This window comes from Camelus bactrianus, chromosome 17, assembly GCF_048773025.1.
Source record: "Camelus bactrianus isolate YW-2024 breed Bactrian camel chromosome 17, ASM4877302v1, whole genome shotgun sequence".
Taxonomy (NCBI): domain Eukaryota; kingdom Metazoa; phylum Chordata; class Mammalia; order Artiodactyla; family Camelidae; genus Camelus; species Camelus bactrianus.
The window spans coordinates 22302912-22322050 of NC_133555.1; the positions used below are offsets into that span (position 1 = coordinate 22302912).

Sequence of the window (19139 nt, forward strand, 5' to 3'; positions counted from 1 at the left end):
CAGCTTAACTAAAACCCACACTGGTGCTCAAAAGAGACCAGATTTGATCCCAGGTGTGTCTGAGTCCCAGTCCACAATGGCAGACTGCATCTGGCTAATACCGTTTGCAGGCAAGAGTTTTGCAGTGTTCACCCTTGTCAAACAGAGAACAAAACCTCTCTTTGACGTGCATCTTTTGCTAACCTTTCTGGATCGTCTTAATTACCTTTACTCTTTTAAATCAGCAATGGGGTAGCTAAAACACTGATGCCCTTTTGACCCCGAAGATAAGGCCTTTAGGGGCAAAGATATCCCAGACTAGACCGATAAAGGATAGCAGGTCTTTACTCCTCTAATGACACTTAACTTTTAGAACGCTAATTATCAACCAGGACTGACTGAAAATGTAAATCCCTGAACTTGAAAAGACAGAAAGTGGATAAGGACAAAATCTCCTGTTTACCCCCTGCTCCGAAAGGGCGGATGTGAGGAGCACGCGGTAAGCTCGGCTGCGCGTTCAGTGTGTCCAGCACTGGACGCCCAGGTCGGTTGGGGCATCCTCCGGCTAGAAGCCGGGTCAGCAGCCTGGACCTTCTAAGAACTTTGACGTCAAAGCACATCAAGTCCACCTTCCACAGCACAGGTGGGACCAGCAGTCTCTGTAGGAAACAGGAGAGGGAGGGAGAAAAGAGGGTGTCCTTGGAAACAGGACGGGCTGGGCATTGACTGGTGTGGGCACCCTCCTCAGGGCAGGAATGTCAGGAAGAGAGGCACGTGGCCAGGCGGACTAATGCCCCACACAGAAGCCAGGGTCTGGGGAATCTGGGCAGGGAGGGTCCAGAGCCACTGGTGTAGCCACAGTCACGGACACTGAAGCCCACTTGACTTAGCAGCCACTAACATCTGCATAACAATGTCATAAGTCCCAAAACTATTTTTAAAATAATCACCTACTTTCTGCCAGGTAATGAGTTTGGTGCTTTATACCTTCTATAATCCACCGCCCCCCCCCCCCCCCCGCCAATTCACAGGTTAGATGTTACTAATGCATTTGACAGATGGACTCAGGAAAGTAAGGCACTTGCCTAAGGTCACACGAGAGCTGGAAGAGTCTGGAATCTAGGATAAATTTGTTCCCCCGACCACAGCACGCTTGATGTTTTGGGCTGGATAATTCTCTGTTGTGGAGGACCATGCTGAGCCTTGTGGGGTGTTTAGCAGCATCTCTGGTCTCTCCGCACCAGCTGTTGGTAGCACACCCACCCACCAGCTGTGAAGTGACAACCAAAAATGTCTTCAGATACTGCCAGAGGTCCCCTGGGAGCAAAAGCATCTTCCGATGAGACCCACTGATTGAGACCAAACTAGATCCTCCCATCACTTCTATGAATAAGAATCCTAATTGTCCCCTGTGTACAGATGTGGAATTTAAGGCCCCCAAAGAGTCATCAACTCTGGTTAGGAAGCATTTATGGAACCCACATGGAGAGGAAAACTCCAAATTACACCCAGTCCTGGAAATCTTGAATGAAAGAGCTGGGATGTAACATTTAGTGAGACTCTATCAAATGCCTAGTCATATGTTACACACCATCATTGACAGAAATAAACAAAGCGATACCAAGTTCCTCCCTCCGATAAGCTTACTGTTATATTGGAGAGAGAAAACTAACACATAAAACAATTAGCAAATGCAGGACTAATATCAATATTTTTGAGTCTCTACTGGGTACCAGCCATACACTCCATGGCCAATTTCACTTAGTCCTCACTACACTACTCTGAGGGAGGGACTCTCATTCCCTTCCATTTTACAGATGGACAAACTGAGGTTCTTAGAGGATACATACTCTGTCCAGGTGAAAAAGCTGAATTTACACCTTAGGTCCGATTGGATATGAGTCTCCACCTTGCTGCTCTCTTTGATTTATTAAGGGCCATTTTGACAAAGAACTGGAACATAAGGTTCAGAGAAGAATTCACCCAGGTTTGGCACTTTGGTGCAGAACTCCAAAACTGTGCATGGTGGAGTCAGAAACCTTAAGAATCTACTTTAGATGCCTTTGCGGAGTCATTTTTGAAAGAAAGAAACAGATGGAGAAAGCAAGAGACCCTCTGCTGCGCTGTGTCTTTGGAGGGCTGGGGGGAAGGAAGCATCCGAGGCCACGTTTGGAAAGGAATTCTGGAGCTGGTCTGGGAGATCTGAGTTCCCTGGGCTTGGAAGCAGCCGCCTGTCCCCCGCGGTCCTCTGAGCAGGCCGCGCGCGCCCTCTGCTGGCCGCTGCCGAGAACGCGCCTCCCCTTTGAAGTCCCGCCCCGCTGTGCTTAGGACGCGGCGTGCTCAGCACCGCGGGGAGCTTGAAGCCCAGGAAGCTTTGGCAGCGAGATCTTGTTAGAAAAATTACACTGTGGCATTTTGTTCCTGAAGGAATCTGATAATTGTGAGCAACATCAGGATTGCTGTGTTAGGGACGCAGAATAGCGGTGGTTGAGAGCGAGGACTTTGAAGTCAGGAAAATCTGCATTGGGCTCTCTCTGTCTCCTGGAGAAGTTAATCACCTCCGCTGGGCCTCCGTGTCCCCCTCCGTAAAGGAAACCCCCCTTAGAGACCTCTTGCGAGGATGGATGAGATGATGCATGTAAAGAGCCTGGTTCAGAACTCCCCCTTACCCCTTCCCCTCAAAAAAAACCCCTCAATCATTAGCAGCAATCATAATTAATTAGTATCTTTCTCCAAGTTACCTTTTATTGTGTGGCCTTTGCTTGGGACGTCACGTGGACCAAAAATCTTCTTCGTTGGCCTTTTATTCCAGGGTCGTTTCAGCATCAACCTTTACGGAACCGGCCTGTCTCTAACTGAATCTGCCAGATGGATCTCACAAGGGAATTATGCCGTCTCTGACATCAAGAAGTCGCCGGTAAGGTTAACAGTGGGTTGGGGGATGGATTTTGTTTTCTTTTCCTTCCTCTCTCTCTCCGCCTGAGGTAGTGGTGCTAAAGGGAATGGGTTTGCTTTCGCACTTCTTCAAATCATTTTGCAAAGTGTCAGGGAAAAAAAATTAGGACCTAAATCAAAGGTCAAAGCATGTATAGGTGAGTGGAGCAGAAAGTCTTTGCTTCCTTTTTGGTGAATTCTTCCCAGAGATGTGAACTTGTGATCCATCCCAGTCATTAGAAGAATGCTAACCAGGAAGCTAAAAGCAGTTAGCAGCCTCTAAGGGAAAATGTGGCTCAGACACCTTGCAGTTAATTGGCCAACATGCAACTCACTTCTGTGAACTTAGGGAAAATGATGTTTGTTTCAGAAGAATTGAAATACAGATGGGGCTGGAAGAAGGGATAATTCATTCTGGAGCCACTCACAGGTTCTCCAAGTCAGTTTTTCCTGCTCTAGAATCTTACTGCTCAAGATGTGGTCCCCACAGAGCCTCAACACCACCAGGGAACTTGTTGCCAAAGCAGTTTCTGGGGCTTCAGGGCTTCAGAGTCAGGACCTGCAACTGAACAAGGTCCCTGTTGGTTCATAAGCACAGAGCAGCTTGCAAGGCACTGGTCTGTGTAGTGCTTCTCAGTCTGGGTGTGCATTAGAATCACAGGGGAAAGTTTAAAATGCATGTGCCGGGCCCCACCCAGAGTCTCTGACACCTGGGTCTGATGTATTATAAGCCGGGGAGGGGCTGTTGTTGGGGAGCGCTGCCTTTCCCCGCCCTCCCTGAGAAGCGCTGAGAGCGTGGAGCGGGAGCCTGACCCCGGGACGAATGGACGAACGGGAAACTTACCAGGGTTGGCCTGTGGCCCCAGTCCTGCAACAGCCGTGACCTCTACCTCCGGGTCTCCTCCGAAATGTGAGTGAGGGAGGAAAAAGAAGAGGACTGGAAAGTAGGGTATTATTCCATGGTGGGGTTGCCAGAAAAAATACAGGACGCCCAATTAAATTTGAATTTCAGATAAACAAGGAAGGTTTTTATGTTTGTTTGTTTGTTTTATAAGCATGTCTGAAACACTGCATGGGACATACTTACTCTAAAAAATGTATTTGTTGTTTATCTGAAATTCACATCCGAATGCACATCCTTTCTTTTTATTTGCTAAACCCTATCAAAATCGGAAGATAAACAGCTAGGTAAGGGGGGTGGGAAGGGATAAATCAAGAGTTCACAATCTGCACCTCTTCGGGAGTAAAAGTGATCTTGATTGTGGCGGTGGTTTCCAAGGTACATACATCTATCAGAATTTATCAAATTGTACATCTGAAATATGTGTAGTTTACAGGAATTACACTGCAACAAAGGTGTTTTTAAAAAGGACAAAATAAAAATAAAATAGAAGTGGGAAAAAAACCCCAACACAACCTGCTTCCACAGAAAAAGGGAAGAAAGAATGATTGTGACGTCCCAGGAAAATCTCAGTTTCCTAAACCCTCTTTTTTTTTTTTTTAGTTTCCAGGGTTAAATTTGTATCTTTGGAGAAAAACAAAACAAAACAAAAAAACCTCCCTCACTCCTGCTTTTCACTAAGCCAATCAACTCCTTCAAATCTGATCATCTAAATGGCCACATTGATTGCTTATAAATGAATCATTGGATTTTTTGCCTTGTACTGAAAGCAATAAAGAGCCCCGAGAGAGAGCACGTGTGCTTTAGAATGCAGTGCTTTACCCTGTGCCCTGAAATCCTAATGTTCTTCCCTATTCCTATCATATGTTGTTTCAGTGACCGAGAGAAACGAAAAATTAACTGCCCAAAACGTGGTCAGACATAAAGCGTGATTATGTAGGAAGCCATTTATATAAACGGTGTAACAAGTTTTTCAATTCTATGTGTTAGCGTCCATACTGCAGTTTTCAGCCAGATCCTAAAAATGATTACAGCCGGGAGCGCCACCTTATGGAGACAGTGATTATTACCATGTCAAATTGGCTGGCTGTTCCTGCAGCCTCTTTTGGGAGGTTACATCTGTGCTGGAGGGAACTGGTTTCGCAATTGCTTGTCAGCATTTTTTTTTTTTTTTTAATCTTGGTGTTCCATGACAGCGCAGAGAGCCTGAGTTCAGAATTAATCTCGAGGGTCTGTCGAGCACTCCTTATTAATCCCCTGGAGCCAGGACTAAGCAATCTCTAGCCCCTGGCAGCCCCGAGAAATGATGCTCTGTGTGCCTGACCTGCCGCACAGTCCATGGAGCAACATGCCTTAGGGATGCTCCATGAAAATAGGCTTCCACAGCCAGAGACACTTGGAAAAATTGTGTATTTTACTTTCTTCCTAAAGAGCCACAGTAAGTGTGTGTGTATGGAGGTTGGAATAAAGTATACAGGAAGGAAACTGGAGTGATTTCATTTAAGCCAGTGTTTCCCTAAATCAGGGGTTCTCCTACTTGGGTGTGCGCATGAGCACCACCTCCAGGACTTGCTGAAACAGCCAGCCTGGGGAGGGGCCCGGAATGTACATTTCCAACAGTTTCCTAGCTGCTGCTGATGCCCTGGTCTGGGACCACATTTTGAGAACCAGTCAGCAGCCTAAGTTAAATCAACCACAGAGCCTTCTTTTCAAAGTTACACCTTTTAATTTCTCCAAATTACCAGTGTTCTGTGGAACACACTTTGGAAAACTGTCATGTCTTGCTCCTACCGTGATTACCACCACCTTGCTTCTGAGAGACTGAGGCCGGTCCTCTGTACGGTGCACAGATCCTGGCCAGTCCTAATCTCCCCAGACAGCCCTGTTTTGATTCGGTCCTCAGATCATCACTCCTCAGTTGGTTTTGTTTTTCTGCTGGGAGCTGCAGAGAGAAAAAACACGATGAAAACCTCCATTTTCCAAACCTGCTTGGCAATAAAGTGTTTTCCCCAAGCAAAACTAAAGGAAAACTCTAATCATTCAGGGTAAAGCCGAATTACCAGAGCCACTTAGAGGGCGGGAACACTGTCTCAGTATCAGGCAGAGAACTGGTGAAAAGAAGTCTCAGTGGCAGGCTTACTGCTGCCCGCCTTGTGTGTGATGGAAAGAATTCTCCTTTTTTGAACTAAGAGGAATAATGATTTCTGCTATTGAAATAGCTGTTTATTGGGCAGTTTACATGCGTGAAATCCCATTCTTCCAGCTTTCTCATCAAATTCTTGGGAGGGTGCTGAAGTCAAAAGCCCACAGTGGCTGCAGAGTATCGAGGTTAAGTACCCCGACGCTGAAGTCAGATTGCCTGTCATTATGTGCACTACTAGCTCTGCCATCTGGGGCAAGTTAGTTAATTTCTCAGGGACCTCAGTATCTTTATCCATAAAATGGGGATCATGGTGGTCCTTATGCAGCTGGGTTCATGTGGAACATAAATAGAATAGAGAGGTGAAAATGTGTGCGTGTCACTGGGCAGACAGCAGGGGTGCAGTAAATATTAGCTGTTCCTGTTGTAACATTTTCATAGGCCTAAGGCTGGCCTTACAGTTTCAAAACTTGGTCATGGTGATGAAGGAAGCAAGCTGGCTTGAGATGGAAGGACAGAGGCCTGCAGCCTGGACCTGGCTGGGCCCCCAGCACCGCATGGAGTTTGGTCCTGGGGGCCCCACCCCACCTGGCAGGGAGGCATGCGGCGCGCCCCCTTGGCCCAGGGACGGAGTTCCAGGCAGACATTTCTGGCTTACCTGCGGGGCTTAGGGGTCTGAGTTTCTACTCTGCTTGGGTGTGTGTGGGAGGGGCAGGCAGAGAGAAACGGGGCCACGGCCCAGGTGTGAGATTGGTGAGAAGCTGTTGATGTTCTGAGCTCCCCTACCAGTGATGGTCTGTGCACCCTGGACTTGTGAATGTGTTCAGCATGTGAAAGGGCCCCAACCCCATCTGGAAGACCTGCCCTCACCAGAAACGTGCCAGTTCTCAGGGTCGGGTTCTGGAACAGCCTTCAGAGCCAAGCTCAGGGAAGGCAGGTTCACTGAGGCCTGATGGGAGAGGTGCTCTCGGGTCTTGTTTTGTTGCTTTCCTTGTGTACCTGGGGCATTGGGGTCAGCGGGGTGCTCACGGCCTGTGTCTAAGGGCTGGATGCCTGGCCTTGGGGCCAAATGGTCATTCCTGATTCTGAGGGAAGAGCTGTAAATTGAAGAATAGCTTTGAAATTAAAAATGAATGAGGACTGTATTATCAGAGATGAGATAGACTCAGTTCTGTCTTGCAGTTCATTTACAACCAGTGGAGTTAAGGTAACGTGAGGTGAATATGTGTGTGTGTACGTTGTGTGTGTGTGTGTGTGTGTAGCAAGCAGGATCGCTTCTGGTTTCTCCACCATAAGGTGCCGGCTTCTAACCCACAACTGATGTATGAAAATCGGTGGAGTGTAAAAATCATACTACAGACAAGCAACGTGAAACTACCTTTTTTTTATATTTTTGTATGTATTGTTCTGTACGATCCTATGGAAGTCAGATGATTATACACATACTCATATATACATATATATATATACACACACACACACATATACATATAGGTAAGTCTTTCTAGAACTGTATTTGGAGAAAAAACAAATACTGTGTTTCATGGCCATTTCGCTCCACACACACTCCAACGAAATGTGAATAAGCAAACTTCGATCAAAGATGTGTTGGCTTTCCTAAATTACACGAGTCAACCTCCCCTGGTCATACTGACTGTGAAATGTAGAGAAATTTATGATAAGTATGAACTGTATTGTTAATGGAACAGAGTTATTCATTTTAATTATATGTAAAAGCTCAAACTCTGCTAGCAGAATATTTATTGAAAAGAGATTTTTTGGAGGGCAGGCTCTCATGAAGAAGTAAAAGTGATTGACAATTAGCATTTCATTGTGTGTGAGTGGGTGCTTTGAAAATGCTGGAAAATACACCTTTTTCTCTGAAGTAGGCGCTGTTTCCATGGCAATCATGTTTATGCTATTCATTTTCTCAGTATATATATATTTTTATCCTGTAGTAGAAATAAGTTTTAGCTCAGCCTTTGCCTATGTCAAATTACTAGAGTCCTCATTAATAAAATAAAATGAACATTGCAAAGCTAGTGTCAGTGATTTTTAGAATTACCCAGGCTGTTCCTCATCTCCATGAGAACAGGCTCTGATGGAGATCCACACATAAAAAACACCGTTCTGACAAAAACAGCTAATATTTATGAGATGCGTACATTAGGCCAGGTGCTACACTAAGCACTTTGTATGCGTTCTTCCGTTTGCTGCAAACCTGCAAGGGGAGACCGCTACCATCCCCATTTGGCAGATGCACCAGGAAACTGAGGTTTAAAGAGGTTATTGGAAGGCATAATACAAGCCTGAGGCAATCTGGTCTCTGCTCCTGGGTCAGGAAGAGTTTAGGTGAAACACAGCTTTGATGAGACAGGAGACAGTCTTACTATGTCAGAATCCTTCCACCAGAAGAATGAGGTCCTGGCTGGTAGACCAGTTGCTCTGGCATCAGATCTAGTTAGTGGTGTCGGTCTAGCTCCAGATCTAATATGGTCCCCTAAAACCAGGACCAAGTGGGGTGATGGAAACCACTTTCCCAACTTAATCTCACTCATCATCAAAGATATACAAACTTTTTAAAAAGTGAAACTATTTTCTTTCTTTCTTTCTTTTTTTTACTAAATTGGCAAACTTTTTCTTTCTCTCTGTCTTTTTTTAAGTAACGTTATCCATTGTTTTCGAGAGATCTTCATAGCTTGGCCGTATGAACCACATACAGCCCAAAGAGATCCTGAAATGTAAGCACAAGTATGGTTCACAGCAGTCCCAGTAGAGACGATTGTGAAACATCTCAGATGCTAAACCTTGTGCGAGACTAGGGGTGGAGGTGGCTAATATGATACAGTAATTTACAAAATGGGATATGATGCCCCAGTCAAACAGGGAGATTTTCATAACGTGGAAGAGCATTAAGGGGACTAATTAGCAAATCCATCTGAATGGCAGTTAACAGAGAAGAGTGTACTTTATCTTCAGGCTTTTTTATTTATTTATTCATTCAACAAATGTGTCTTTAGACCATTATGAGCTATAGGCTGCTAGGTTCTAGAGACTCTCAGATTGCAACAAGGCAGAGAGAATGACCCAATTTTACAGGGTAAAACTGTGCAGAAACTGCATCAGAAAGGTGTCGCAGAGGAAGTGGCCTCTGGGCTAGGTTCTGAAAAATTTCCCAGGCAAAAGTTGGGTGGTTCAGTGCGTACAGAGAGGGGAAGGGAAGAGTGTTCCAGTTACAGGAGTGGCATGTGCAAAGGCCCTGCATTAGAAGAGGCCTGTTAGAGGGACAACCCAAAGAAATGCATTGGAGATGGGGGTAACAGGAAAGGAGGATGCCAGATGAGTCTGGAGAGACAGGCAGGACCAGTCCGCACAAGACTGTAGACCAGGGTTCAGTAAATGTTTTCTGTAAAGGAGCAGATAATAAGTATTTTAGACTTTGCCCCCCAAGAAGTAAAAATCAATGGTATTATATAGATATTTATATGACAAGAGTGAAAACCAATTTGCACAACATTTTTGATTAAATTCAAAGCCTAGTAATAATTGAATATAAATTTTTGAACTACAGATCTACCAAGGAGAAGAATCAAATATTGAGAGAGGAAAACATTTCGCTTAATCCGAGCTCTCTCTCATCAAAATGAGTGAGAAACGTTTATCTGTGAATGCTGATCTGAAATGAGATTTTCTGTACTTCATCTTTATAAATGTCTTCTTACAGGGATGGGTATCACCAAACACTAGTATTACCCACAATCACATCATTTTAATTGAGCGTCTTCATGCATGGGCAAGCATTTGTAGAATTCTGTTCGATTTTTTACTTGCTATTTACCTTACAACGTGTCATTACATTACAGATTAATCACTGGTAATTGAAGGTGAGATGGAAGTTTCTGAATTACCTCATTAGATGGATTTTGAGATATGAAATTTTCCTTTGCACTTACATCAAAGTAAAAAAAATGCTACTGGAACTTTAGTTCATGCTCGGAAAATGTATTCACTCTACATATATTTATAATGGCAATGTAAGATATTGTTTTAATATTTGACAGAATGGGAAGGTGTACAAAGCACCTTAACATTATTTATAAATGAAACAGTTTTTGTTGTTACTGAAATGACTCTACCACAGTGTAAGTTTTCACCTCTAAGTGCAGTTTTTGCCTTGTAACTTTAGCTTCAGTTCATTAAGAAAGACTTTCAAGTCAGTAGCAAAAGATAACGTCCAAAGCTATTAAGTGTCCCCTGACAGTGATTGTGGACACTTCTTCTTGTTCAGAAAAAAAATTAATCCCAGCTCTGAACTCAAAATTCACAGTAAAACTTTACCACTGCTCTGTCATCAAATCACTGTCTAGTAGGATAAGTTAAGGAATTCAGCTTCTAGTCCCGACCCTAAATGAACAAAACCGATGATGGTTAAGTTTATGATTAAAAAAAAAAAAGAAGAAGTTCGTCCTTAACACCACCGGTTCTGTAGCACCAGACAGGTTCATATATTTTCTACAGTGAATAATCACAGGCTTTAAACATCTTACATTTTCACAAGCTCTGTAAATTGGTCCAACCAAAGCTTTTCCTTCTCCACACATATTTCTTAGTTGTCAGCACATCTTAGCAGGTTACGCTTCAGTTTATCTGCTCTAGTGTTTTCTCAGCCTCTTTGAAATAGTCTCACGTGTACTTGTTCCACACAGACCATTCAGAGACGAACTCTTGAGTCCCTCCCCACTCAGCATCTTCTCCTCAAATCAGCAACTGAGGAGCATCAGAAAACCTGTCTGCACCTCAAAAGCCAAAGGAAACCTCTCATATTCTTTGCGGTTTTTAATGGATTATTGATGTTTTGTTTTTTAATGGATTATTGATGTGTTGCAGAACCAGTGGTGTTAATGATGAACTTCTTTTTCTATCATAAACTTAACATTTTGTCCTTAACTTTTTGAGCAACTGTTCTTGCCCAAAGGATAGTAGTCTTAAACAAGTTTATTCCCCTGAATGTGTTTCTTCAGCTTTTCCAATTAAACAATATTTCACTAACTCACCAGCTATTAGTAGACAGTTTTCTTTGTTACACTAACGTAGGAGCCATTTGGAAACTTACTCATTTTCATCTTTTATTCTCATGTGTCTTGATTTTTTTAATTTTTGTGAAGAATTAGGCTTTGATGAGATACTCTGTTTTAAGTGTTCTAAATTCCTGACCGTTGCTTTCCTATAAGTTTGGAATATTGTGGCAAACCCTGAGTTTGGTGATGGTGGTGTAGACTGTGTTCTTTCAGCACAGCTGTCATGTCACTGCATGAGAAATGCAATGCTTTACCATCTAAACTTGACAACAGGATACTCCAGGTGCTCCTGTAGCTTGAAAGTGTAATAGTCAAGTCTACTCGTCACTTCTTTTCTTGTTTTGCCATACACTGGGAACTAAATAAACAAAAGAAAATGATAAGATACAGCAACACATGTGGCATCAAAACGCTAAGTTAAAATGGTGTCGCTGTGACTGGTAGTGTGCTGAGGAGCAGTGGGAGGCAGTGAGAGCCATCGTAACTGCTCAGCTCTGTGGTTGTAGCCTGAAAGCAGCCACAACATGAGCAAATAAATGGGCTGTGTTCCAATAGAACTTTATTTATAGAAGATGTGGCATATAGATATACAATGGAATACTACTCAGCCATGAAAAAGAACAAAATAATGCCATCTGCAGCAACCTGGAGCTGGAGATCGTTAGTCTAAGTGAAGTAAGCCAGAAAGAGAAAGAAAAATAACATATATCACTCATGTGTAGAATCTAAAAAAAATGACACAAATGAACTTGTTTACAAAACAGAAACAGACTCAGACATAGAGAACAAACTTAACAGTTACCAGGGAGGAAAGGGATTAGGAAGGGATAAATTAGGAGTTAGAGATTTGCAGATACTAACTACTAAATATAAAGTAGATAAACAGCAAGGTCCTACTGTATAGCACAGGGAACTATATTCAATACCTTGTAATAGCCTATAATGAAAAAGAATATGAAAAGGAATAGATGTATGTACATGTATGACTGAAACTGATGCTGTACACCAGAAATTGACACAACATTGTAAACCGACTATACTTCAATAAAAAAAATCCTTTCTTTGCACTGACATTTCAATTTTATATAATTTCCACATGTCAAGAAATAATATTCTTGGTTTACTTCTTCTCGATCATTTAAAAATAGAAATGCTCTTCTCGACATTTGGAGTAGCAGCAATAATCAATTAAAAAGCAAAGCATTCCACTTGAGTGGTTTTCTTTGGCTCTTGAGTAGTAGATAGGTTTTTCTGATTCTCTCCAGTTATTGATTTGAGGAGACCATGCTGAGTGGAAAGGCACTCAAGAATTCATCTCTGTGATTGGTCTGTGTGGAACAAGTACATGTGAGACTATTTCAAAGAGGTTGAGAAAACACTAGTGCAGAAAAACTGAAGTGTAATCTGCTAAGATGTGGGCCGTGCAGACACAGGTTGGGGGCGTGGTTGGGTCCAGCGCTTGCTTTAGACTGTGGTGAGGATGTTGAGCCCCAGTTCTACTCAGAAGGCCTGCCTGCTGCACGTACAAGAATCATTTCCCCAAAAGCCAGTGCAAGCCCCGGAGCTTATCCACCAAGCAAGTGGACTCAAGTGATGCGTCTCTTTGCAGGATGGTACCCGCGTCATAGGGAAATGCGGTGGTTACTGTGGAAAATGTGCTCCATCCTCTGGCACTGGCCTGGAAGTTCGAGTTTTATAGTTAAGGTAAGTATCTGTCTGTCTCTGTCTCATTCTTTCTGTAGCCTCATGATTAGTAAATGTGGGTGGGTGAGACAGGTGACTTGTAAACATCTTGCAGCTGACCCAGTGCATTTCTACCTTTTCCTCTCCTGTTCCTCTGTCCGCACATGACTGGGGATGTCTGTTCTCTGCCCTTGGACATACGGTCCCTAGAGTTCCTGCACCAGAGTAGTCTGCGGTGCTTATTTAAAATGCTCCTTTCTGAGCTCCATCTCTAGAGGTCCTACTTTCTTAAGCCTCTGGCAGAGTCAGAAATCTGTATCCTTCATGCAGGGAATTCTGAGGCAGGTGATTCAAGAATCAGCCTTTGAGAGATTCTGCCCAAGAGTGTTACAAGAGTCACATTAATGGCATTCAGTGAGCCCTGACCATGTGCCGGGCACCATGCTGAGCGCTTAGCATCATTTCAGTGAATCCTCACGACAAAGCCACGAGCTGGGGCTGTTATCCTCATCTTATGGTGGAAGCCGAGGCTCACAGTTAAGTAAGGTCACCATGGAATCCCTTGACAGAACCCAGCCAGAATTGTCCTCCACTAAAGCCAGTGCTATCAATTAATGTACTCTTTCACAAACCTGTGACTCAGTGTGTGATCCAAGGACCGGCACGATCTACATCTTGTGGGATTTATTATAAATGCAGAATCTCAGGCATCATTCTTGTTAGAAATACAGAATCTCATGCCTGTTTAGAAGTCTTGACAATTCCTAGTCTTGCTACATTATGCTGGCAAGTGCTCCCTCTGCTGGAAAGAGAGTGGAATTGGCACTCTTTTGCTCATCACAGTGCCTTTCTGGTAAAAGGGATGAGCTCAGCCAACTCATGCGACGGGTGACGGGGTCTCCTACAACTTCCTTGAAGCTTCTAGCAGCCCACTACTCTGGAAGGCTCTTCAAGATCCTGGCAAAGGAGTACCTAGTTGACACTTATGTATCAGTGTCAATGTTTAATTAAACATCCATATTCAAAATTATGATCTTAAATTAGGATTATTTCCACTGCAGGAGCCAAGAGAAAAAAAAAAGAAAGAAAGGCACTTATTGTCTTAAATACCTGAGATGTCAAAACAGTGGTCTAGCTTCAGGCATGGCTGGATCCAGAGGCTTAAACAGAGTCATCAGAACTCTTTCTTTTTCCATCCATCAGCAATGCTTGCCTCTAAAATGGCCTCATCCTCAGGCAGATCATCTCCCACATACCACGATCGTTGACCATTCTAGGCTTACATCATCCTTACAGCTGATGGCCCCAAGTAAATATTCACCTTCGCATCTATTCTACACAAGAACTCTGGCTCTAATGGTGTCACGTTGCCATTTCTGAACCAATCACAATACCCAGGAGACTGGGATCGTGTGCCCACCTAGAGGCAGATGACGGACAGCTTCAATTGGAAGAGGGATGATTCCCAAAGAACCAGAAGGGATTTGTTATCAGAAAAGAAGAGATGGGATTGAGGCAGACAAAATCAGTGGATTTCCGCTAGGGATCCCCATCTTGTATGTCTTATATATATTTTATATCTAGTAAAATAAATTTTTATATACACTTTATGTCCAGTGAAACTTGAGTGAGTACATATACCTGATACTGACATGCATGTCGATAAAAAGAAGACTAGAAGGAAATACACCAATATTTGAAGAACATTATCTCAGGTGCGGGGATCACAGGCTAATGGCTTTTTAATTTATTCTTTATCCGCCCTGAAATTTCCATGTGTCTTGTAGCAAGCATTATCTTTAAAATCTAGAAAAAGTAGTGCATTTTTGAGTTCTATATGTAAAAAAGTATCGTTTACCTACCCTGGACTTAGGGCATTTGAGGCGAGAGATTTACATTTCCTGGTTGGTTCATTTGTTTTCAGGTGCTCTGAAGAGGAAGCCTTTGTGGGATGGATGAAGGATAGTGAAGCAATACCTCCACCTTAAAATTTGAGTGTGTGTGTGTGTGTATGTGTGTGAGGACTTGTGTGCCCGAGTGTGTGTGTGTGTACATATGCATATATATATATACATATATACACACACATATATATGTGTGTGTATATAGATGTGGGATATCCTAATGATGTAAAGTTTAATATTTATGTTCAAAATTATTTATTGTGATGTAATATTTTTGTACGTAAAATGATTCTATTATGACTGCCTTTTGCATTGCTTTGTCCCCTGCAGTCAGACCACTGCATTTTACGTACTCTACATTATATGTAGTCCTCTGACAAAAGTGATCCTTCATTATCACGGTACACTATTGTTTACTTTCTGTCTGTAAATGTTTTATTGTTACTTTTTTTTTTAATGGTAATGTTTTTTTTTTTTTAAAAAAACAACCTAGCCGCCATCAAGGTGCTACAAAAGTCGTATGAGGATATTTTTGCCATTTCTAGGAAAGTATCGTTAACCAATAAGTAATTTAGTGATGTCACAGATTGTACCAGCTATTAATTATGTTAAATGTCTATTCAGTTTCATGTGATCTCTGGGAAAAAAAAAGTCACTGCCTTGGTGCTAATATTGTATGTATTTAAGTGATCGTCAGACTCAGAAACGTAAACACTTCTAATAAAAGGGAGAAACCGAAGGACAGCTTCCAATGGACAGAAGCACTTGGATGAAGCAAGACCAACTGGTTACCCTTATTCGGGGACGTGCCTTTTGGGGAAGAGAGTTGGACTTTGTTGTTGTTGTTATTAATACTTTGCTTCAGTTCATGGTGCCTTGGTCTCTCTGTGGTTACACGGAGGGTCCCCCGAGCAGCTTCGTTACAGAGTGACATTGAGCAAATGAGGTCTGCTCAGCGTTTTGCCAAGATATGCTAAAATGGTGTCCATGTTTACTGGTTGCAAGACACAGGATGCATGGGGTGGGCGGTGGCCTTCAACACCCCCAGTACATCCGGAGAAGGTCAGAACTGGGCTCTTAGTCATCAGGACTGCCTTTTGCATGAAAACATTGGCTGGTAACTTGACTTCTCTTAAGGTCATAAGCCTAAAATCCTGCCAGTGTTCCTGGCTGCTGCAGTAATTGGCACTCGTGAGGAGAAATGAACTATGGAGCACAAAATGCCTGAGTCTTTCTCATCTTCCGTTAATCTTTGGATTCTGTCCGTCTTTGGAAGTACTCTGTTGCTTCTTAACAAAATGGGAGTGCCGAAGCCATGTTCTTTCTGCCCTTCTTCCTGACTGAAGAAAAGTCATCACCCATATCAGACACTTGATTTGAGAAACCCTCCCACTTCAAAAAACTAAAGAGATTGGGAAAAACCTAGCAGTATTCTCCAAACCCAAACAAACTCCAGAATGCTCCAGGAAGTTATATTCAATGTATGAGTGTTATTCTCCATTATTAATACATTGTGAAAATATACTATGAATAAATACCATGACCACATCAAACATTTGTGTTTCACATGTTTTCTGGATTCTCGATTCAGGTTGGAATGAACTTGTCTCTAGTTTTTAAGATTACCAGATCAAGAAGAAATGCAGATTTTCTCAATCCCAGTGATTACATTTGCCATTCTGGAGACAGACAAGGGATGGGAACTGTCCCCAACGTCTGTCTTCTCATCACTCAAATCAGTTGAAGTAGTTTTTCTGAAAATCAAAGGCAAAAACCTCTTGTCTGTGTGATGGGGAGCAAGTGAGCAAACAGCACAGGAGATGTAAGTGGGATTTGGAGCCTTAACTGTTAATGTTATGTAAACTAAAATAGTAGTTTCTATTTTAGCGACTGATGGTGTCCAGGGAATTGAGAGCGTTCCAAAGAAACCTAATAAGCAGCTAATAGTAAGTGAACATCCACCATATGCCAGAGCCCTTTACTAAATTGTTTCACTCAGCCTTGTAGCCACGAAGTTGAGCAGGTAATAGACTTACTATCACTTTTTGGATAAGGAGACAGAGTCTTTGAGATGCAAATGGACCCAAGTTCACATACAGTGAAGCGGTGATGACAGACTGAGAAAGAACTTTGATTCTGATTGGCTTACATGGCCGCTTCTGGACCAATCACATGTCAAGAGGGCTGGAATTATGTGCCCACTTAGAGGCAGCTGATGGACAACTTCAGTTGAAAGGCCAGCAGCCCCAGAAGAGAAGGATTGTGCTACCAGGAAAGGGTAGGTGGCACAGAGGCAGCAGAAGCAGCGTGTATCCACTCTGGGTTCCATGTGTGGGTGTGTGTGTATGTGTGGTTGTGTGTTTGCGTGCACATACACATGTGTGTGTACAGCATCTCCAAGTCCCACAGCTCACACCATACTTGCATAGTCCCTTGTCCCCACCTCAGCATCATCTGAGACCTGGCTTCTAGTCCTTTCTCTGACATCTACTAACTGTATGATCCTGAAGTCTAATTTCTTCATCTGTAAAATGATATTGATAACACCTCATGTCTACCTTGCAGGATTGTGTTTTCTGAAGATTCTTTAGCCCTGCACCAGTAGTTGGCAAAGTAGCTGCACTCAAAATGTGCATCAACAAATTTAAGCCGACAACATGGAAGGCATGGCTTCTGTATCAGTTACGACTTGTGTTCAGCTGCTAATGACAGAGATCTGCCTGCAGTGGCTTACACATTAAAAAGTGTATTTCACTGCTACGTGAAAGAAGCCTGGAAAGAGGTAATCTAAAGCTGGCATGGTGGCTCCACAAAATCATCAGGAACCGAATTTATCTCCTTGTCTCCTCAGTCTTCCAGATTTCAGTATGGCTGCCAGAGGTCCAGCAATCACTCCTAAATTCCAGGCAACAAGAATAAAGGAGTCGGGGAAAGGGTAAAAAGGAACCTGGTCCTAACTCTCTACTCTTCTTTTAAAGAGGTTTTCCAGAAACCTCACTCAACAAATTCCACTTATATCTCCTTAGCCAGAATCTAGTCATGTGTTTGGACCTAGTCTGCACAAGCAATGAAGAATTGGGGTTATTTCCCAGAGTACACTGCCAAACTAAATAACATGAAGGATCTGTTCCTGGAAGGCAAAATGGATTAGAGAGAAGCAACGAGAGGTCTCTGCAACACGTTCAATTAGGGAGACGAGGGAACGGTTTGGAAGCAAGCAATCATAAAATAAGCAAGAGATAACAGGATCTGGGCTGGAGTTGTGACTCTTGTAATGGTAGAAAATTATAGAGTGAGAGACGTGCTAAAAGTAACGGGGGCTGGCAGTGGTTAGATTCAGGGTAGACTGCGGGAGAGAAGGCACTGGTAAGAGTTCAAAGATGAGTTTTCATTTGCCTGCAGGTACAACCAGGGCGAGGGGAAGATGAATGGTTGGATGGATGAATGGACAGATAGAATCTATTAGACGGTGTTAATCCTTTACATTTTCATAGCTCTGTACAGAGTAAATATTGTCTTTGTATTCTATTCGTTTTGTGTCCAAGTAATATTTACTGCACATTGACTGATTGCCAGTGATAGTCAGAGGACTGACTATGAGTTATGCTTGGATTAACCCCTGTGTTGTTCAAGGGTCAACCCTATTAGTTAAGGTACAAGCTAAGAAGCTAAGAGACCATCAGTCCACTAGGGCTGCTGTAGCAAAACACCCCAGATTGCCGTCATAAACAACAGAAATGTATTCTCACAGTTCTAGAGGCTGGAAGTCCAGGACCGAGGGGCCACCAGCGCTGGTTTCTGGTGAGGCCTCTCTTCCTGGCTTGTAGACAGCTCTCTTCTCACTGTGCCCTCAGATGGCCTTTCCTTGGTGTGAGCCCTGAGAGCAAGAGAGATCTCTGGTGTCTCTTCCTCCTCTTATACGGATACCAGTCCTGTTGGGTAGGGCCTCTGCCTTATGACCTCATTTAACCTTGATAACCCCCTTATAATCCTCATCTCCAAGTATAATCACTGTAGGGGTCAGGGCTTCAACATAGAGATCTTGGGAAGACACAATTCAGTTCATCGCAGAGCTGTAACAGAGAGACCCCCAAACAAGGTGGGCATTTATTTTTCTCATTCCCCGTGCAGATGTCAGCAGATAGCTGGGCCTGGTGGGCGACTCTTCTGTATGCATCAAAGGACTTGGGGTCCTTCTGTTTTGTGGTTTGATTTTTTCAAGGCGTTGTCCGTGTAGGTCTTGTCCTTACCACCTCTGTGTCCGGCCTCCAGGAAGGGGCCGATCATTGTAAGGCGATACCTGCAAGTTAAGGATGACTTCCATTCACAACTTACCAGCAATTGCTTAGGTGCACAGCCTGATCCAGCTGCAAGAGAAAATGTCCTCTAGTTGGCAACCACCACATGCCCAGCTGATTTTTCCACCTGCATTCCAAACTCTGTGATAGTTAGATTGCTTGATTGGATTCTGCATGGGGCCCTTGTATGCATAAATATCTTCCTGTCTTGTTCCAAAGACT

The 19139-nt window shown here is 43.2% G+C and overlaps 1 protein-coding gene across 6 annotated transcripts in view; it reads left to right on the top strand.

Annotated features, from left to right (window-relative positions):
• The window catches only part of ADAMTS9 (ADAM metallopeptidase with thrombospondin type 1 motif 9), a 156972-nt gene extending 140798 nt beyond the window's left edge, over positions 1-16174 (top strand). For 5 of the 6 annotated variants that reach the window (XM_074344528.1, XM_074344524.1, XM_074344527.1 and 2 more), the window contains 3 exons: positions 2792-2896; positions 12642-12736; positions 14640-16174. In XM_074344528.1, coding sequence (XP_074200629.1) covers positions 2792-2896; positions 12642-12731 — 195 coding nt within the window. In that variant the 3' untranslated portion in view covers positions 12732-12736; positions 14640-16174. Of the gene's footprint in view, positions 1-2791; positions 2897-12641; positions 12737-13918; positions 14060-14639 lie in introns of those variants that run through there. The other variant, XM_074344526.1, reaches the window with a different exon arrangement.
• Positions 16175-19139: the final 2965 nt, after the last annotated feature.